Below are 22,513 nucleotides of genomic sequence, written 5' to 3'. Positions count from 1 at the left end.
ACGATGTTCAAGTTATTCGAAGTCTCCCATTAGGGAAGAGTTCGAAAATTCAATTTTAATTTAAAAAGATATTGATTATATCATATCGGTTTCAGGGTGTTTTATATTTTAATTTTGGTCAATTATTTATTTTAAAAAATTATATCTTTATAATTATTTTACAATTTTTTGGGTGCCAGATGATACCTCTCTATACATCGTCTCATTCCCCATTTCTCTCGTCTATCTATTATCGTCGTCTTCATCGCAAATCAATTGCAACAAGAATTCTTCGGCAATTTTCCCTTCATTCGCCAAGAAATCACCCAAAACTAGACATGTAGGATGCTCAGGTTGACCAACATTTCAGTTAACTTTGTATGTGTTTCCATATCTATTACCTTGTAAAACAGTAGAACCATGAGTATCTTTAAATGTGCATGTGTGTTTATGGAAGGCTATTGAATATTCATTATCACAAAGTTGACTGGTACTTATTAAATTATAACATAAATTTCTACTAATAACACATTATTAATGATAACATTTGATAATCTTATCTTATCCACGGTTTTACCCTTGGAATTGTCACCAAATGTGATCTTTGGGCCATTGCAATTGATTACATTTGAAAGCAGATTGTCTTGACTAGTCATGTGTCACGAGCAACCATTGACTAAATACAAGATTGAGCTTCTGATATTGGTAAGTCTTTTCTTTACTTTTATACGCAAATTTTAGTAACTGGTACCCAATCTTTTTGGGTCCAAAACTGATCAGTCCCTTAGGAACTCACATTTATACAATCTTGTACGATTTTGTACTTCGAATAGCCTCAGGGTTGTGTGCAACAAAATATCTAATATTATTCTTAACAAAATACACTCTAGGATGTTGTTCTCTTTTGTTGTTTTTGTTTTTCAATCTATATCCCTTTTGAATTGACCTACAATTATAGCATCGATAGTGTTTAAAGTTCATTGAGGATTGTGCTACTGAATCTGATCCTTTACTGGATACATAGATTAGATGAGTTTTCCTCTCGAGTTTAACATAAACAAGACCAACATATCTGCTTTTGTTCATTTGATTTATAGGTTTTTCAACTTTAACATTGGGTTCATTGTGTTCATATACCGTTATGAATTTAAAAATGTGAATATATTTTCTTTTGCTCATATTCAGTTTTGGTTGAGTACTGGTTTCCAATGTACTTTCATGACTATTGAATCCAAGACCAATTTTGTCTCCGGATTGATTTTGTAGCTCTTTTCTAACAAAACATATGATTATTCCATGCATTTAGCAGTTGCAACAACTTTTGATTTTCAATTAGTAGTTCCTAGTAATCAGCATTCGCTATTTCGTTCTCAATATTTAACTTAATCACCTCAGCTTTAAGATCATTGCAAATGTTCTATTGTAAATAATTGAACTTATCGAATTGAACAGTTAAGCCCTGCTTTTCAGCTCTGACTTACTCAAATGATTGAGATAGCTTTGAGTACTGTTTAACCATATCACGCAATGCTTGAACTAAATCATCGCGTGTAAATTCTTCAGAGTTGAAATCAAATACCTCTTGAGTCGTCAAGGTTGAATCAGTATCTGCCATGAGACACTGAACTTCTTTAGCATAACTGTCTCTAGATTGGCTTTCCTAAGCTATCATTGCTTTGCGATCTTTTCGGAACTTCTTCTCATTGCGTTTATGTTCTTTCTTCTTGTAATCATCTTTCTTGGGCTTAAGACAATTCGCAATAAAATGACTGGTGTTTCCACAGTTGAAACTTGCCATATCACCAGAAGTTGACTCCTTCTTGAAGTTTCAATTGAGATCTTGATAGGTTTTGTGGCTCTTCTTCATATATTTTGAGAATTTCTTAACAAATAATGATATGACATCATTATTGATTTTTTCGACAGTCCTTTCAGTTATTATCTTAGCAGCAGCAGCAGTTGAGATATTTGGAAGAACAGCAGCAGTAGTAAGAGCTTTAGTTGATTGACTCGATGAAGGCTCTTCATCACTTCTTACTATTAATTCAAATTCATAGGTCTTCAAGTGTGCAAACAGGTCATTTAGTTCCATTTTGCTCAAATCCTTTGATTCTCTTCTTGTCATGGTTTTAACATCTCATGCTCTGGATAGTACTCTCATAACCTTGAGAGCAATTTTTCTGTTGCTATACTCTTTTCCAAGAGTTGCCAACTCGTTGATAATGCTAATGCTACTGAATCTTTCATCAAAATCGTTTGGAGATTCTTCAATCTTCATTTTAACATGTTAGGTCGGATAAGAACTGTTTCTTGCAAATTCAACTAGTTTTTTCGTCTTCACAGGCATATTCAAACATGATTGCTGAGAGGAGAAAGAATGTGACGAGTTGTGTTGAAGACACCTATGGTATGAAAACAGACAAATGAGATCTAAAACGGACAAAGAGGTTGAGGCTCAAGGGTGCAAGAGTGCAAGGTCATCAATGTACAAGCTTTTTGGATTGAAAACAAAGCACAAAGGCTTTTGTCTGCGAGGACATCGCAATTGATCACAAAGGAAATCCCATGAATGGGCAGGGCAATTGCTTGGAAATGAGCCATTGAGGATTAAGGTTGCGTTGTTTTGGCTGTAATCTGTCTTGTCTCGGTACTTTCTACATTGTTTGATTTGAGTAATTATTATATCGAAAAGCACTCGTTGTTTGCCAAGAAAAATAGATAAGGTGCTAGAGATATCTAAAATTGATAACAGCTTTATATCAATGTAATGCTAGATGTAGCATATCTTGAATTCTCTCCCAATTTTATATATATTTAGGTTGCAACGACGAAAATCATCACGTGATCTGATCATTGCTCCGTTCAATTCATTATATACTAATTATTCTGCACACGTGATGTATGTGTACAGTCTTTTTTATCATTATCGATGGACTAAAGTGAAATTTGACAAATTATCGAATGACTAAATTGATATTTAAATTGTTGAAATAAAATAAATAATAAATAATAAATAAAAATAAAAATGTTTGTTGAAATAATAATAAAAAAAAGACAAAAGTGTAATATTAATGTAAAGTTGAAAGAAAAAGTTGATGTCCTTTCTAGGTGGTTACTATCATGTACTCAACTTTAATAAAATAGAATAGATATAACATAATCGAGAGAGCACCAGTGGCAGAACGCACGATGATGCCTAACTTGTGATTCTGCCCCTGAAGCTAAATAATCGGAAGTCAATTACTCATTACAATTAATTGTTTGATTACATATGTCACACATAAAAAAAAAACAACAATTCAATTAATTTTAATTTTTCTAAGCAATGTCTCCAATCGATACTGTTCGAAGTTCCACAAATTTTGATTTTATTTTTATTTTTTTTACCGCATTTGTAGGCAAAACAAACTAAATGAATCCTCGCTCCGACAAAATAATCTATAAGAACAACAAAGTTTGACACCACCACCACGATTCTGATAACAACATAAAGGAAACTTAAAAACTTGGTTTCAGGGAAAAAAGAAGCAGAACCTTAGCAATCAGGTGTATAAAACATGTGAGCACGAGAAAACTTCCTGACTTGGCACTTAGCAGCCAATTCGCAGCGGCTCGCTCTTAGACTTGCTGGCTTTGCAATGTCAAGAAATTGAACACATTCCCATTTCAAAGGTTTATATTGACTACTTAATTAACAGGCACCATTGTTTCCTATTCTACCATATCGGCTTGTACTAGGGAACCGATGAGAAGATTGATCAAGCAATTAACAAAAAGTATTTGCTCGAACCACCGAGGACCTGCATCTTATGACTCTTATCCATAGATTGCATTGGTGTTTGCTACATTATGCTTTCACTGAAAATGAAGGAAACAGTCTTATAACGAGCCATGGACCACTACCTCTAATAATGCAATAGGAAGAGTTGGAATTCAAATGTCTCGTTTTGATAAACTAAGCAAAGCTTCTTTGTTTGTGATGAATACCACATCCGCATTTTCTGCATGAAGTGAGAAACCGGAACCTGGAGCGTCCTCATTAGTCGTTACTACTACTTTGATCGATATTGTAACTAGGCTCAGGTGTAAAAGAATAAGTGGATCCCTCAGATGTATGACTACCCTCATATCAGTGTCACTGCTGGTCATGGGTTCTTCTACAAAACTGATAACCAGAAACAGGAATCAGAAGCGAATGAAATTGAAACCCAAAATTGCCTGTAAATAGAAGTGAATTTCTGTATCTTCCTTCTGCAGGAAATTCTACAAACGCACATGAATCAGGCCCTCCTTGTAACAACAGTCCTAATGACACAAAACTGTGAAAAGGTTCCAAGCATAATTCAACATATAATTAAATAGATCTTGGGGGGGTGTAACATTGATGATGAAGCAAGACCCTCTCGATTTGATACATCCTGTTAACTGCCAAAAAAGTATTACATACTGAAATTTTGAAGGGAATATAAACAGGAAATTATTGGTGCATTTGGATTGAGGTATTTGAAATAATGGTTTCTTATTTGATTGTTCAAATGAATTTGTATAATTGGTTAAATTTCAAATTCACATTCTATAATTTAGTTAAAAATAATGATAATTGAAATGAATTTAAAATACACCAATGATCGGTGACATTTCAAATTCATGCTTCAAATTATTCCCCATATTAATTCCCTTCCTCAAAATAACATCATTTCATCCAAATGCACCCTAAGAGATTGGTCACGACAGAGAGAAAGGGGGGAGGATGAGGAATCATTCGTATATTCTCACAAGGGGCCTAAGGTATTTGATGCGCCGTCCAAGAATTGCCACAGCAACCGTGAAACTTCGGCCTGAATGACGCTACTTATTGACAAGTTAAAAAACATGCTCTCCATTCTTTTGTATTAATCCTCACTTACTATGAGATCTCTCAAGTGCATACAATCCCGCAAAATCAAAACCTCCAATAAGTTTCCACCCGTACAGCCACCAAGAATCCTGAAAGCAGACATGTTAGGATAAAGACATAAATGGCCAAGGTGCACTAACATTGCAAGTAAAGAAAAAAGTAAATGCAACTAAGCAATGTCACCTTTACAAATGCACGAAGTTTCATGTCCTGTAATTTAAATCCTCTAAGTCCCAATGTTGGTATATAAGGACAATGAGTCACTGCATCATGACATGTAGGTAATTTTTAAACTGTCATCTCTACCTGAATAGAATCAATACAGTACGAGAAAGATGACTATTCAGCACTTTCGAGAATATGATTCAATAAGAACCAACCTGTTTTTGATGACTCCAGTTTTGATTCGGTATTTTTTTTTCTACAATTAGTCATATTTGAATGAGTAGAGACTACAATGCACAAGAACTCGAATTAACTACGAGTCGACAAGAAACGTAAAAATGCATGCAACATATGAACTAGAATGACCTATTTTAGTATGAAAAATTGGCAATTATGAGGTTGGTTAAGCACCGTCTCACACAGTCTAATCTTACACAAAATTGATTAGGCTCGTCTCATCTTGTAACATAAAATAGATGGGTTAAGTTGGTAATTCCCGTCCCGCCTGCTAATCAATTCTGACATTACTACTTTTTTTGTTAATCATACACTATTACTTATATTGGTCGTCCAAATGTGGTGTTGCTAGTACATACGTGAACCATTTTCCAACAAGATTGCTGGACTAGCCAGTTTAGAGCAAATGAAGTGACGGGTTACCGAAAACAATGCCCAATATCTGAGAAAGATTGAATGCTAATACTTAGACCTTCAATCTCCCAAACTCTCCGGACACGAAATGTGCATTGAAAGAAGACTAGCCCGATCGACCGAAAGGTAAATCACCTTAAAATATACTGATATTTTGGTTTTGCGTATTCCTGATACATGGATCATTAGTGACCCCAAATATGTAAGCTCCATATCTTATGAACCCTAGGATGTGTACATTATCCAAACCTTTCCTCATAATAGAACATATACATGCAAATAAAGGTGAGTATGCATGAAGGAAATGAGATTGTACTTCTATTACAATTTCAACGATGGATAACATGTTCAACAGTGCTCAAGGGAGGCTAATGCGACAGTTCATACTTTCGCAAAAGGACTCCAACATTGCATTACAAAGCAGCATGTGAGCTAAGAGAGCTAAATCTGTGACATGCAGCATCTTTATATTAGCGACAGCAGTACGGGCACATGGAAGCAGAATTCAAATTCCCAAATATCTTTAACAGCATCACCAATCGAAACATTCAGGCGTGTATTTTGTGAAAATTCTCATCAGAATTACACTCAATCTTAGTGTTCATTCGCCAAGTTTCGATCCATAAAGTTATGACATAAAATTTGAATTTAATAATGATTGCTATAACTACTCTTCTTTAGGAGCAGGCATCAATAGAAGCTTCTCCTTTTGATGATTCCCTCCAAATGACATTTCCTCTGCTAACAGCGACTGCAAATCACTGCCATTTGCAAGACTGTTGAACTCAACAGCTTTGGAAGGCATAGTTGGATACCGACGTTGGGAGAAAGTCATCAGCCTCTTAACAGATTGCAAATACTTACGAGTTGTCTCATCGTTCATTATGTGTGCGACACTGTTGGTATAAATCTTTTCACGCGCAGAACGTTCGTGGATACCAACCATAGTAACACCAATGGGCCATGGAGCATTTCCAATCGCCAATTTGATGTACTGGTCCATTGCGGCAAGGTAGTCACGTTTCATACAACAATCAACAACCACCAGCAGTGCTCGCCGAATATCGTCGGGAAGAATCTATAAAGATTAAAAACAGAACGTAAACCACCAGCATTCAGATGTTAAATTCATGGATCATTAGAATGGTATAGAACAAGTAATTATCCATCTATGATCTACAGACTAAGTGAAGCGGCTGATAAGTGATAAGCAGTGTATCTTCATACACCCTCTTGACATACCACCCTATTACATTCGATTAATTTTACAATACCATGCATAAAAAAATATTTTAGATTGCTTTCGGGTAGGCGCTCAAAAGGCAGATCTTCAAAATTTGATCTAAAACAGTAAATATGGTGCCTTATCATCTATATTATGCTGCCTCCCTCATTAAGTTCCCAACCCCATTTCTGTTTAGTAAACAAGAAAACAGAACTTGATGCTCTCAGTGTTCTGGTAATGAAAGAAAAGTAGCAAACTTTCAATATGTAATAACAAAAAAGACAGTCACCTTCTTCCTACAGAACTTGAAAAGAGGATTCAAATAACGGGCACATTGCTTGAAAGTGGCTACCATGGACTTCCCTTTGGCCGTCCTCTTTTCAGCCTCACTCATCTCATCCAATTCCTGTTTCCACTCATTCAACAGCTTCTTAAAGAACACTAGAATCTTATCCTCGTGGCACAACTCCTCGAAATTCGCCTTCATTCGTTTCAAATCCTTGTCATGATCCACACCAGAAGAACCCCCATCCCCACTCAAATCATCATCCCGACTTCCACTCTCATCATCCTCCCCGGTGTCCTCCCTCCCTTTCCTCTTCCTATCACTCAGAATACCCGACTTCTGCCGATTCTTAAGCTCCACAATATCGCGCAAGAAATCATTAGTTTGCCCCTCCGTCATATCAGTATCATCAACCTCAAACAATCCAGCCTTTAGAACATACTTCAAACGGTCTAGTCTCGCCTCATCGTCTTCTCCAAAGAGGGTCACCGGCTGTTTCAAGAAGCGGAGGCGGCGGACGACTTCTTGCTTCGGTAGATTGAGACCGTCGATCTTTTTCTCGTCGGCCAGGGTCTTCGAAGAGGATGATTCGGGCATGGATTTGGGAATCTCGGGCTTGGAATTCTGACCTGAAGTTGAATTAGGGTCATCGTTCTGTTGTTCTTGCTGCGATTTCTTGTGGCGGAGGGCTTTGGCCTCGGCCTCCCGTTTTTCCTCTTCTCGCAGGCGCTGAAGGCGTTTCTGCTCGATTTCAGAACGCTTGAAAAACTTTTTGCCTCCGACATCCTCCGACAGGCTCTGCCTCTTCTTCAACAACTCCTCTTTCAGGATGTCCATGAATTTGATCTCACCGTTTGCTTAGGGTTCACCTTCTTTCTTCGACAAATATTGAGAGAAAAAAATAATAATAATAAAAATTTGATCTCAGCGTTTGCTTAGGGTTCACCTTCTTTATTTATCCTTTGAAGTTTTATTATTTAGTCTGTTTATGTTTTTTTTGTGCGATTTGTTTTGTATTTGAAAATGAGTTCTTTATGTTAGGATCGAGAGATTGATCAGATGGAGGGTGAATAAAAAATATATATAAGATATAAAAAGTTTGATTGAGTTAACAACATTTGAATTTTAATTCATGTCGGTCAGGGTTCATTAAACCGACAATCAGTCAAGTGTGCGAAAAAGGCTCACCAAATCAGTTTGAACAAAAAACGTTAAAGCTCCAGAATTGTTAGGTTAGCAAAACAGAAGTAAATGCAAATGCAGAAAAAAATTGTTTGTGGAAGTTTTAGAGAATTAAATACTCTTATGCCTCCATTTTTCTTTTTGGAAAAAGATTTCACTAGAAGATTTTTGTAATTACAAACAATTTACAACAACTCACTTTAGCAGGACTTATCTCTAACCTACTGAAACTTCTAGATATTCTTATAATTTAAAAAATCTGATCATTAAGACTTTTATTGTCAGTTGTAAATATTTTTGAATAAAACACACTTAGCACAATTATCCTCAATGATTTGATATGAACACTAAGCGTGTGCTACAAATTATGCTTGATCAATTAGAGTCTGAATACAGAATAAGACTTATGTAAAGAAATGTAGGTCGTGTGTGTATTCGAGAGAGACTGAAATATTTTCAAATTGATCTTTTATAGGCATAGTTTCCAACATTTTACTTTTTGAATCTGATCGCTGAATCTAAACCATTGTTCCACAAGCACTGGGATAGTGCGTATAAAATCTGACATTTTAACGGATTTAAAAATCGTTATGGTACGAATGATATTCATTCTGAGCTAATTAGCTAAGCTTTGATTCTGCAAGAGAATGTTCTCAAAAAACTTCAAAGTAAGTCCGTTGAATTTCATGACTGATTCAATCAGAAATGTCATCCGGTAGTCCTTGTGAATCAGTTGGCGTGGTGAATCAGATGAGATTTCACATATTATTTAGGATCAAAATGATATAATTATTAATGTGTTTTTGCTATAATACAAAATGATGATTATCTTGAAATACAATTTGTAGCAATTGTCAATAAAAATGATTAACAAATGACATGTGAAATATGAGCACACTTTAGCTCAGAGTTTCAAACTCAAAGTTGGTCGTGAGAAAATATTATCAGTTGTCATGGATAAGTTAATTTGATAGTGATATGTATAGAAAATCCTCTTAGGATTTAAGGTGTCAAATGGATTTCGAAAACTATTATTTCAATAGAACATGTCATTATACAAATTAAAATAATCATGATACATGTGATATTTTCATCTTTGTACTTTTGAAGAGTTTACATATTCTTAGTATATTACAAATAAAATAAAACAAGTTCTTGGTTAAAACAATTAACCATGATGTTCCTAAGGTTGAAGAGGGTGAAACCCTTGTATAGCTAACGTAGGAAGAGGCCGTCTTAGATTATCGTAAGAGAGGAGACATCTCTTTGCTACACGTTATAGAAAACCCGTGGAGGCTTGTTTCTAGACCTCCATAAGAACACTAAGTCGAGGATGTGGGAGATTAAGAGTTCATACTTAATCGTCTGTTACCCGAACCCCTTACCCTGAGGTGTTTAGGATTTCATGTATGTCGTTGTGTTTAGAACATATAATAATAATAAAAAAGAGTATGTAGATTATCTCACATATCTTTATTTGTGATATGATTCAATCATGTCCATATTTACAATAAAAAGTAAAATTTTTGACATAAAAATAATATTTTTCATGTACGCCCCAAATAAAAAAATGTCTCATAAAATTGACCTATGTAACGGTCTCAAAACTTACTTTTCCCTCCCTTTGGGATGACCTTGTAATTTTATTCCTTTCTTTATCTAGTGTTTTTTACTCTTTATTTTGTGTTTTGAATATTGGGGTTAATTTTCTTTAAATAGATTCCTTCGATTTTTGGTGTCATGGAAGATCTAATCTTCTTTTTCCCACTTGTTTACGTAGAATATCTTTATCCAGTTTGACCATGTAGAAAAGGTCAGAAAGTCCGCACAATGCATTTCAGGCGAGGAAATCGTGCGAGGATTGATGTAGGTGGTTCTTCGCGGAGGACTCTTGCACGGATTTCCTTTAACTATTGAATATGTTGTTTATATCAGGTCTATGTTCAGCGTTAGAGTGTTGAGTAGACGGAAACCGAGTCTCATTTCCAAAGGATGTGACGTCTCAGGCGGGGGAAGTGGAAACAGAAAGCAAGTAGTCCTCGAACCTGAACCGATGGGGTAGTTCAATCAAACATTTTATAGGGTTTGCTTTAAGATCAAATGATATCAATAATAGTAAGTTATTGGTTGGTTATGAAAATTCAAAGAGCACATAACCCCAGTTTCAGTCGATTTAACACAAGCGGATATGTAGTTATTTAAATTTCTCTACAGAATAGTACACGAAAAGATTTAGTTTTCTTTCCAGCTACAAGCCAAAAGACATGGTTGTCTCACTCGCATGCATAACAATATTCTTAGAAAGTAAAATATTATCTTGTATTCGTGCTGTATGTCTCAACTTTCAAAACATTTTCTTGTATTTGTGCTGTATGTCTCGACCATCTCACGGAAACAGTAAGAATTCAGATCTTACCTTTTCGAGGAATCGATAATTCGGCGTACAGATTGAGATTATTTCAATTGACGAATGCAATAATCCAATGAATGCAGTTCAACATCTCGTTTTATATGACTTATTTGGCACGTTGGCCGGATTATTTTCACGTGGCCGAAGCTCCTGGAAACCGAATCATGGGCTACGGTGAGTTCCCCTTCTATAGTTCGGCATCATTGTTTAATTCTAAAATGTTGTTAAATGGGGAAAAAAAGGATGTTGTTTTCTCAGGTTTCGGTCGCAATAGGATTGAAATTTCCGGATTGCGAGATAATTTGATTGTTCGTATAGTGCATAACTACAATGAGCATTAGACTGAGACGTGGAAAAAATTTAGAGGCGGCTGGTTTGATAAGCGGAGAAATCTTCTGTATTACCAAATTTGGAAGTGTGGCAATCCCCTCAACTAAAATCCTAGTTATGCTTGTACGTGGATTACATGCTCTACTGTGGAGTTCTTGTCTGCAGTGCGACAGGTAAAATGGTTATTTGTTCGTTAGTATGTTGAAATATTCAACATAGCAGGATTAGAGCAACTTTGTTTGGAAGAACAGTAACTGTTAAACTTGGGATCGGAGCAACCTTGTTTGAAAATTAGATACAATTTGTTTCTTGCTTTTAACGTGAGATGTGCGTTCTAAAATTGGGAATTCTAGATGTTTCCTCTTAATGAAACTGAAATGTTATTTAAAAGTGTTACAGTTCATGTTTTGGTTATAAAGTTTTGTTGGGCCTGTAACGTGACATATAAAATTTACATAAAATTTTTACTGGGAGTAATGAATTCAGTTGATAGATGAGGGGAAAAACAATAAAGACTAGGTGCAGTACATTCTGTTAATCATCCCTAAACTTCAAACTAATTGATTGAGTCTCAAATTGTTTCTCCTGATAAAGATGTTGCTGCCTGCTGTAATTTTCTCTTTATTGCTTTTAGTGGTTGGGAAGTTGGGTTATTTAGGTAAAGATGCCATTGACTGCATGCACGGAGAAATATATATCTGACGTCATCGGTTGCTAGTCTTTCTGCCTAAATGGTACTCTTTGTTTTGATTTGGATGTGGTGGTTCTGGTATTGTTCGAGAGTCTCAAAAATCCCTATTCTGTTTTCTTCAAAAAGATAAAAAAAAAAATCCCAAGTCTGTAATGAAATTTGACTAACATAAGATCGGCCTTGGCAGGTATCGAGTGCCAAAGGTTCTCATTTATAAAGCAGGAAAATGAAAATATTCCCGAACAATTGCTGTAACTATGTCTTTTGAGCACTCCAATTATTTTTATGAGAAATATGCACTGAAAATGGGCTAGCCCTTACTCTTTCACTTGGCGCAGGAAAGGGGATTCGTCCTTGTGAAATTATGATGAATTATTTATGAGTTTACTCTGTTTATCAACTAAAATAGAAAACGTGATGCGAATCTGGTTATCCAAGAAAGACAAACACGAACTAGACCCAGTCGCGCCCTCAGTTCTATGAACAACAGGATTTCTTTAACCCACAATCTTTAATCTTTGAAAACAAGTAACATGTATTCGCCCCTAAGTCACGCGATTTAGTAACCAATAACACAAATAAACAACCGAACTCAAACGAACCTTCAAAGAAAGGCAAAACGATGAAATTGTGAAATTGTGATGAACGAATTATGAGTTTTTATACCCTGCTTATCAACTAAAACAGAAAACGTGATGCGAATCCGGTTAACACGAACTAGACTCAGTCGCACTCTCAGTTCTATGAACAACAAAATTTCCTTAACCCCCGATCTTTAATAATTGAAAACAAGTAACGTGTATTCGCCCCTAAATCACGCGGTTTAGTAATAAATAACACAAATAAACAACCGAACTCAAATGAACCTTCAAAGAATTCTTATTTGACAATTCGAGTGAAGAACAATCGATAAACGCCACAAAGTATTAAACTTTAATAAGTTTGATTTGTTAAAACACAAAAAAGCATACACAAAGCCGAAGCTTTCTTGTTGAGAGAAAATTTCATAAATTCATTTAATAATCTTCAATAATCTTTTACAATATGTTTACAAGGTATATTTAACAAAAAAACATGGTAAAAATCATCCAAAAACGCCAAAATATTGTTTATGTAATTAATTTGCGTCAAAGTCCAGCGTTATTGAATTTCTGTTCGAGGGACACGCACTAGGGCGGGTAAAAATCCCCGTTGGGGCGCGTCTGGCTCGGATTGGGCGCTGGGGCGGGCGAAAATATGCGCTGGGGCGCGCCTGTCTTGGCCTGGGTGCCTTCTTTTTGCTCCTTAAACACTTAAATGACGTTATAATGACCTCAAACTTGATTGGTATGCTCTTGGTAGCTTGCCATGAATCTTTGAGGAGCTTCCTTGAACTTCTTTCCAACAATTAGCTCGTAACGCCTGGTCAGATTCATATCAAAACGGATAATAAGTTGAATTTCAAAGTTCACTTCACTGGCTTCCCCCAAGTTCACAATCTCATGCCATTGATTGACATTAAAAAAAATTAAAAAATCCATGACATTCATGCTAAAGTGAAGATTTAAGTGCCCCAAAGAATGTTGTTATAATCTGGTGCTGATTTGTGATGATATGTCTCTTAAGCGTATCTGCTTCGACTTTGATTGACATCGACATTTTTAATATTTAGATATGTTAACTCCTATACGGGATAACATGCTTTAACAATAGAACCTTAATGCTTGCTAGTTTGCAGTTATGGGGAAGGTTGAAGGACAAGGTGAGTGATACCCCCATAAGGATCTGGGTCATGGATGACCCAGGTTGATTAAGTGAATAACCCAGATAAGAGCTAAAATACCGGTTACTCTCCTCATCAGTCGGGCATCTCTTCTCTTCCCGGGCAATCAAGAGTCCGGGCCATCATTACGACCTTCCAGGTAATCGATAGCTCGGGCCCTCATCCAAGCACTCGGGTACCGTACTACTCGGGTCATCTCGAGAATTTCACCGCACTCGAGTGTGATTGATACGGACTGTCTAATCTGTCAGAGCAACATGGGTTTGGAGTGTTCTAGAAAACATCAGAAGCTATAGTATGGGCAGCCGACTTGCCATATTTAGTAGGTGGCACTGAAAACTTGGCAAGGTAATGAATGGATTTACTACTATAAATAGCAGGTATACTTCTCATTCACAGATTTTGAAATTCTTTACTCTCAAGAACACATATATTCTCACATATATTGCTTGTGTTCTTCCTCTACAAACTTGCTGTCTTTAGCATCGGAGTGGCCACGCCGGACACCCCTCCGACGTCCATTCACGAGTTCTTTTCTTGTTTGCAGGTGTTATTGAAGCCATTATCTTCACTCAAATTTCCTAAACACTAAATTACCTTCATTATCCAGTAGATTGCCCACATAAACTGTACCCGATTCACGTGGATATTATCATTGAGTCATGGCACGGTCATGTGACAGCTGTAACTGTAGCTCCTGAATATCGCAGGCAACAATTGGCCAAGAACCTGATGAACCTATTGGAGAACATGAGAGACAAGGTGTAAGAATCCACATTTTTTATGCATTCAAATGTGCCTTCATTCGGATGAGTTTGTAGAAATTGAATGACACATTTTACTTTTGTTCAAACATCTCAATCGATTCTTCAAGTTGTTTGCTCCTGCAATTTTAAGCTAATTATTATTTCCTTTGATCATGTCCTATCCATTTCTCATTTTTATTCTAAATAGTAGTGTTCCATTTGGATTGTATGTTCGTTGTAAGCAAATTTTCTTGATCATTTTGGCCCTAGCTAGTGGCATTTTCTCATTTTATTTCGTTGTCTGCCACTTTTTATGTTGCTTAAAACCTGAAAATGGAGCATGAATTAAAGAATGGACATTGGAAATTGCCACAGCTTTGAGTAACATGAGCCTTTCTTTTATGCATGCACTTGTTGTACATATGATGAAGCTGCTAGCATCTGCTTTATGAAATACTCAAGTCTCCCTCTCAAATACTTTGTTCTACATTTGGAAGTAACATCTTCACTCTGAAATGGCGTATGAAGTCCTTTTTTTTTGTTATGGGATTAGATGAGTTATGATGTATGATTATTTCTCTTTACAGTGACAAGGCTTATTTTGTGGACCTTTTTGTGAGAGCTTCTAATACACCCGCCATCAAGATGTATGAGAAGGTACTGAAAATTTTCTTTCCTCATACGTGAAAATTTATTCTGAAGACCAATGCCCTTTGAAATTTGTATTGAATGCATGGATGTGTTTTCTATTCATACTTGCATCTCCAGGCATGCTCATTTTTCTTTTTTTCAGCTTGGCTACATAGTTTATAGCCGCGTACTTCAATATTACTCTGGAGAAGAAGATGGGTTGGGTGAGTTTCTTTACACAAGTCTGAGAAAGTCTTATGTTTTGGCTTAATATTGTTGGCTTTTCTCAATGATCTTTTTTCTCGTCACGTTTCTAATCTTCAGATATGAGGAAAGCTATGTCAAGAGATGTCAAAAAGAAGTCTGTTATTCCTTTGAAGCGGCCCATCACTCTGGATGAATTGGAATATGACTAGGAGGTGTGTTTTCTTAATTTTAGCACCCAAATCAAAGTTAAAATGACATGTATTTTCCTATTAATACTAAAGTTATCGAGCAAAATCTTGGTTTAATACAACTGGTCGTATGAGTTTGGGGTTGTAATTTGTTGTGTGGTGGATTTTCATGTACTTGAAGAAAACAAATTTAGTGTCGTGACTGCTTCTTAGAGTTGTGATAAAGTTTTGTTGCTGTTTAGTGGAACGCGTTTTTATTTGGTTTCGGTGGAGTATTGGAGACCACTAAAGCCCAATTTAACTTGTGTTTTTGAACTATACATGAAACGTCTACTACTTAAAATATTACTAAATTTTTTTAAGCTCATTTTCGAAAATTATATCTTTATGCACGCATGCAATAGTATCTAAAAATTTCACATTTTAAAATAAAAGTAATCAACTAACATATAAAAATACTGCAGTTTAAAAATAGACAATTCGTCAACCATCGGCATACGTTTTTTTTAAAAAATATTTATATATAACAAATATGAAACGTGTAAAACCCTGTCAAACATCAACATAATAAAAATACATTGTACGAAAATATCCAAAATCACTCCATCTCATAAACATGATGTGCGAAAAATACGGTCCTCCGGTTCGCGTGCGCACAACCAACTCTGCCTACTCAGTTTTCGGCCCCTCCAATCTCCTGATCAATACGCTCACCTGCATCATTCACACCTAGTTAGTCTAAATACTCAACACACAAATAACATTATAACGAGTACATATACATCACATGCAACATTGAAAAGTACTGTAATCAACATACATTTCATGATCTTAAAAGCGTAAACGTAAACGTAATAAGGCATAACGTGACAAAATATGTCTCAACATATCATCATAAACGTGTTCATTTTCTTTAATTGAATTCAGTTCATTAGTTGTGAATTTCGTATCAGCTCTATCGTATCAGCTCTATTCGATGGATCAATCTACGTATAACCGTGGTATCCGGTGGCAAGGACATCAGCGACATTATTACCCATCCACTGAACCTTGGCCTTACATGTCATCGTATACATATACATATTAGTTAACACCAACTCTCATCCTTCAAAACATGCCATCATATTCATCACTTATCAAAATCATACATATACGTAATTTTCCTTAAAATCAAGCATGCAACGTATTTTTCATAATTGCATAAAAAGTCATATTCATGATAACATAAACATTTAAAACATGTCAAATCGTGTTTAGAGCGCTGACAGGACTAAAACTCGACCCAGGTGCAAAATGACCTGGAAACCCTAATTGACCATTTTACCCGTGGACCTCAAAATTTGGACCCGAAGCCTACCAAACTCCTTAAAACACCTCAAAACATAATAATAATCATTTCTTAGGCGTAAACTCGAGCCCGTTTCAAAACTTATACGATTCGTTTAAAAACTTGGACTGGGGTCCCGGTTTTAACCCGAATCAACCCGAAACTTAACCAAATTTTTCCCAAATTAAACTGTGACTCGAACCTACACGGCCAGCCCCTAAACCACTCATTTGAGACCCCTTAGGACCCACGAACGATGCCTGAAAGTTGCTGGAAAATTTTTCCTTTGCCATCCACAAAACCCTAGCGCACCAAGCCTTGAATCTTCGAGCCTAGCCCACCCTAGACAGGACCAGCCCCGAACCGGCACACCCTAGGACTGAGACCAAGCTAAGGACACTCTACTAGACCCACGCTAACCTCGCTTGCTGACCAAACACCCTGCCCCACGTGCTTCACCCGAAACCAAGTCCGAATCTCAAACCTAGTCGCCCCCTTGCGCTACGTTCAGCTGCTGGACATGACCAGCCGTGGTTGGGCCCCTTCCAGGCCATGTCTCAGACCCCTTAGGGCTTGCACCGTGGCTCGGTGTGGCTCCCCTACAGCCGGCCCTAGTCTTGAAGCCAAACTAGACCATGCGACGACCAACAACCCTAGCTATGATCGATCTCCTCCTAGGTTCAACCAACTCATGATTTCAGCCCCATGACACCCTATCTCACGCCATGAACAACCTTTAAACCACCAGCCATGGCAGCCCTTTGCATCATAATCAAGAAAAACGTGAGTTATGAGTCAAAAGATGCATATTTCATGTCAAACCTTTGCACAAATGATACTACATGATAAATCAAAGAATTCTTCATGCAAATACATATACATCAGCATATAAATGATGTAAATGATGAGAAAAAGAGATATATGGTGTGCCGTAACGTTTATGTGCTCAAAAACTTGAAGATATGCGCGAATGACTTGCACCGGAGAGGCGGGAGAAGATTTTTCTTGAAAACTATAAGGAGGATTTTCGAGAATTGTAGCTGAAGAACTTTCGAAGGGAAGCAGCAGCAAAGGAGAGGGACGGCCACAATGAAATATTAGGTTTAGGGTTTGCTAAGGCAGGGATTAAGTAGTGTACTTATGCACTAATGGGCCCTAATAAAAAATTAAAGGGATAAAAGGGATTTTTAGGCCCATTAGTCAACAAATTAATCCCAACAAGCTCAAAAACACTTTCGAGAAATATTTCGTTTTGGTACGTTTTGGAAAATATTGCCCGAACCTCAAAAGTCCCCCGATTCACTAAATTTTGCGTACCGGTTAAAAATATAATCTGACGAGTAAAAATACCCAACCAAAGATCATTTTCGAAAATCACACTTAAAAACACCATACATTAAATAATTAAAAATAATTATTTAATAAAAAATATTTTTCTTACTTATCACCAGTCTTCGTTCCTCGTTCGAGCGCGAAATGCAACTTAAAACCCTAATGCATGAAACTTTTACAACCAATGAAATAAACACCTAGCCATGCAATATTCATGCATTAAATACATAAAATCATTAAACACATATTTTAAATAAAAACTTTAGATTGCATGCAGTCAAGTTACGTAGTTCGAATTTCCTAGACCTTACGATCAGGGGCGGAGCCACCTTTGGGCTAGGGTGGGCTCCAGCCCCACCCAAATTTTTACTTTATTTTTTTTATTTTTATGTATTTTTTATTTTTGCTTTATTTTTGTGTTTTGTTAGCTTTACTTTATTGATGTAAATTTGAAGAATTTTTGTTAACTATGAGTAATTTTTTAAAATGATCTTCCGCAAATACTTATAATCAAATTTGACATTCGCTCGCATTTTGCTCAAAAGGTTGAAGAACCTAATGTAATTCGATTTTTAAAATTAGCTTTAAGTTCCAAATATATTTTTAGACTATATTTACAATAACACACAAATATGATAATACAATTATGCAGTTACTACATATTTTATTATATCTTTATTTAATTTCTATTAATACTAAAAGTTTTATAGGATTTTAATTTTTTTAGTATGAATTAATGTATGTTTATAAGTAATGATTTTGAGAAATTGCGCAAATTTTTCATGTGAATCATAGTATGTGATATTATATGATTTATCAATGATTTGAATGTTGTGCATAATGACTTAAATGATGTATCAAGCTTTTTGTTTTCTATTAATGTCCATATTATTCTTTGATGTTTGTCAATATTTATTTTTTTACCGTTGGTTTTAAAAAATGGTGTGAACTGACTCTGACTTTTGACCGCAATGATTCTTAAGAGTAAAAATTTTGAAAAATCCTTTTTGGAATTAAGATAAGGCCATACATTAATTCAGTCTATGGGTGAACAAAATATCGATTTCAACCCAAATAACTTATCGAGCTAAATTAATTTAAAAAAATCAATTTGTTTAATTGGAATTTTTGTTTTAGTTTTTAAAATCTGGTACAGGCCGTTCTTGTCAAAAAAATGATTCAATCACAGTTGAGCACCACTATCGATTTAATGTATTTACAGCTACAATAGATTTTCAAGTTGAAGAGTTTAATAATATATTTAAGGATGAGACAGTTGAATTTCTTAAACTTAGTTGTGTTTTGAAACCTAAAGAAAACTTTAAGCTTCTTAATGTTGATCATATCTATGACTTGTTGAGAAATTTTATTATATTGATTTCGATTCACAAGATTTGCATCACTTGAGAATGCAAGTGGATCACTATAAAGTTGATGTTGCTGGCCATGAAAGATTTCGGAATTTATCAACTATTTCTGAATTATGTCGAAGACTAATTGTCAGGAACCTATAATTTGATTGACATGTGATTTATACATTTTTATCTACGTCGTTTACTTATTTATCTAATCTGGTATATTTATTTAATTGACAGTTTGATTCGTATTGTTCTAACTCGTCCCGTTTCTACAACAACAAGGGAACGAGCATTTTCATCAATGAAACTTGTTAAAACAGCTCTTCGTAACAAGATAGAAGCATAGTTTTTCGAAGATTCAATATATGGTAATTTACATAGGACGAGATTTGGTTGAAAAAATTGATAACAATTTAATAATTAATGAGTTTTATTCTAAGAAGAATCGAAGAGCACAACTTCAGTAGTGTTTTAGCTACATGTTTTTGAAGGTATTAAATACTCTTGTTTTATGTTTTCATGAAGTCAATGTTTACAAATTTTTTATTTTAAATTTTTTAATTAAGTATTTATTTTATTAAATACAATATGGGACGGAGCCAGCCCCAGGTAATTTTGAATCATGGCTCCGCCCCTGTTTACTATACATTTGGGACAAAATGAGTATATTACTAAATTTTTGTTTTCAAAAATGAAATGTTATTTTGATTGAACACGAATGTGATGCGGCAAACTATCAGCATTTGCCCATTAGTTTTTGTATCTTAAGAACTTAAATTTCTTTAACAAATCTCAACCACAGTTGACAAGTTACAGCAATTTTCAACTTCAGCCGGCATTTCGAGTTATGACTTCAACTTGATAGATTCATCGGCGGTTCTTATTATATTGTTTATTTATTTAATAAAGTTGTAGAAAAAGATAGAATCGGAATAAAGGGTTGTGATATAACCGCCACACATTTCTGGATGCAAATAATATGCCAACAAGTAGGGAAAAAATTTGATCAAATATATTTATCACTGTGCTTCGTAATTGCAATTTTAATTGATTTTTTATTTTAATTGATTTTTGATTAAAATCTGTTACCTGAAATATCATCACGGATGTGATATTAATTTATTACGGTTAGTCCTTGTGAAAGCAAAAAATTGTGTGAGACGGTCTCACATGTCGTATTTTGTGAGAGGGATCTCTTATTTGGGTCATCCATGAAAAAGTATTACTTTTTATGCTAAGAGTATTACTTTTTATTGTGAATATCGGTAGGGTTGACTCGTCTCACAGATAAAGATTCACGAGATCGTCTCACAAGATACATACTCCCCTGTGAATATGGCCCCATAGCCTGTACAATTACGTTGAATTTTAATTCAACTTATGATTTACATACGCACGTGGTGTGTGTATATATATCTTTATTATTATTTAATAATGCATGAATCCTTATTATAGAAAAACTAATTTGATTATTTTAATGAGTGGATTTAAATATTATCTCTTTTATATATAAACAAAATCCAGAGAATAACATAATATAATGTCAGCAACTTGTTTTAAAATTAACTTCTCCAACAATAATAACTTTCTCTTTTCCACCGACCAATGTCTTTCATTTGCAACTATCATAGTGTATTATATATAATTTATCATGTTTTCTAAATATCATTCTGTTTCAAAATTTCATGTAAATAAAATTTGAATTTGAATATTAAATTTTTTCATGTGAATAATTTTTTAGGTTTTGAAGTCTAAATATATTAGAACATTTTTTTCAATGTTAATAAATGTTTAGTTTTTTCTTTTACACAAAAGGGTATTTTGAGAAGAGAATATTTTGGATGACAAAATCGGTATGTTTAGATGGAAAAACAATAGTACAGTGATATGAATCTAGTCGGGTGTGATGTGCTGAATATTGGAAGGAGATCCAGACAGCTTCGTTGTCAAGATCGTACAAGCAAGATTCGAAGCTTCAAAGAATTCGGCATGTATAGCAATAAAGTTGAGAGACATTTCAATGTTATTAAAATGCTAAATGATGAAGAGGATGTCAAATCAAGATCCCAGACCCGAGAGCTTCGTGCTAGGGCGGTAAAACTTCGCGCCCGAGCACGTGCTTGGCGCTAGGATGGTAAAATATCGCACTCGAGCGTCATAGTCACTGTCGAGTTCTAGAACACTCCGCGCTCGAGCGGTAAAATCTTACCGCCCGAGCGCGCCCAGTCCAAAACACTCGGTGCCCAAGCGGTAGAATCTCGCACCTGAGCGCGCCCACCTGCGGAAGATTTTATCTTTACCTAGTTTAGAGTCCAAATTATTTAGGTAACTAGATTTTAAAATCTTTTAAATTTGTAAACAATATATACACGAAATTTATCATTGTAAAGAATTAGATTGAGTTTTAATACAATTCTGTGAGTTTTTCTCTCAAATTCAAAGCTTGACTTTGTATACACCTTTGTGTGTTTCTCAAATCAGACTTATCAAAGTTTAATACTTTGTGGCGTTTGTCGATTGTTCTTCACTCGGGTTGTCAAAGAAAAATTCTTTGAATGTTCATTTGATATCGATTGTTAACTTCGTGAATATTTGTTGCTAAGCTTTTCGTAGTTTAGAGGTGAATATTACAACAGTTACTTGTTTAAAAAAAAAAAGATCCGGACAACACGACATTCTTTGTTTCATCGAATCGAGGACGTGACTCTGTTTTCGAACGCGTTTGCTTTTCGTGATTGAAAAATCGCATCATACAGGATTTCATATTTGGTAATATAATAAAGCAATATAGATAATATAGATGCTTAATATTTTCATATAATACAATTATAAAAAAAATAAATTTAATTGTAATTTTTTCATCTACAAATTTAGCTTACATCTTATTCTTATCGGTGTTTACAAACTCTAAAAAGATAATTCTTCATTTCACTTTTAAAAATTTGTTTTTACTCTTCAAATTCTACTTTTACTTAATTTAATTAAAATCTAAAAGTTGCTCTCATGTCAGATTCACCCTTTTCAAAGGTGATTCTAGAGTTTTGGTGAATAATTTAGTTAAGAACGATATTACGAAGATATTTGAGCATGAAAAAGATAAAACAATGAAATGATTGAATTCAAATGCTAGTCGGGTTGCATTGACTA

General features: G+C 35.2%; 2 protein-coding genes across 2 annotated transcripts; one reads left to right on the top strand and one right to left on the bottom strand.

The window, feature by feature from the left end:
* Positions 1 to 6,196: 6,196 nt before the first annotated feature.
* On the bottom strand, positions 6,197 to 8,103 carry LOC140957799 (uncharacterized). The gene is made up of 2 exons (XM_073415191.1): positions 7,207 to 8,103; positions 6,197 to 6,770 (listed from the first exon to the last, which is right to left on the bottom strand). The coding sequence occupies exons 1-2, from the start codon at positions 8,038 to 8,040 to the stop codon at positions 6,360 to 6,362; spliced, it is 1,245 nt and encodes a 414-aa protein (XP_073271292.1). The 5' UTR covers positions 8,041 to 8,103; the 3' UTR covers positions 6,197 to 6,359.
* A 2,656-nt stretch (positions 8,104 to 10,759) lies between these two features.
* On the top strand, positions 10,760 to 15,455 carry LOC140957848 (N-terminal acetyltransferase B complex catalytic subunit NAA20-like). Its single transcript, XM_073415245.1, has 7 exons — positions 10,760 to 10,782; positions 10,879 to 10,969; positions 13,534 to 13,563; positions 14,240 to 14,342; positions 14,912 to 14,981; positions 15,118 to 15,178; positions 15,279 to 15,455. The coding sequence occupies exons 2-7, from the start codon at positions 10,897 to 10,899 to the stop codon at positions 15,368 to 15,370; spliced, it is 429 nt and encodes a 142-aa protein (XP_073271346.1). The 5' UTR covers positions 10,760 to 10,782; positions 10,879 to 10,896; the 3' UTR covers positions 15,371 to 15,455.
* The last annotated feature ends 7,058 nt before the right edge of the window (positions 15,456 to 22,513 follow it).

This window comes from Primulina huaijiensis, chromosome 14 (assembly GCF_012295235.1).
Source record: "Primulina huaijiensis isolate GDHJ02 chromosome 14, ASM1229523v2, whole genome shotgun sequence".
NCBI classification, from domain to species: domain Eukaryota; kingdom Viridiplantae; phylum Streptophyta; class Magnoliopsida; order Lamiales; family Gesneriaceae; genus Primulina; species Primulina huaijiensis.
Note: the sequence above shows the minus strand (reverse complement) of the source record. Positions and strands in the feature narration are given on the sequence as shown.

What these genes read in the sequence shown, in the direction of transcription:
- LOC140957799 (XM_073415191.1), bottom strand. Translation starts at nt 8,040, where the DNA reads ATGGACATCCTGAAAGAGGAGTTGTTGAAGAAGAGGCAGAGCCTGTCG. An exon ending in TCAAGTTCTGTAGGAAGAAG is followed by an intron (nt 6,771 to 7,206) that starts GTGACTGTCTTT and finishes TAATCTTTATAG; the next exon opens with ATTCTTCCCGACGATATTCG.
- LOC140957848 (XM_073415245.1), top strand. Translation starts at nt 10,897, where the DNA reads ATGACTTATTTGGCACGTTGGCCGGATTATTTTCACGTGGCCGAAGCT. An exon ending in CCATCAAGATGTATGAGAAG is followed by an intron (nt 14,982 to 15,117) that starts GTACTGAAAATT and finishes TCTTTTTTTCAG; the next exon opens with CTTGGCTACATAGTTTATAG. An exon ending in TGGAGAAGAAGATGGGTTGG is followed by an intron (nt 15,179 to 15,278) that starts GTGAGTTTCTTT and finishes TCTAATCTTCAG; the next exon opens with ATATGAGGAAAGCTATGTCA.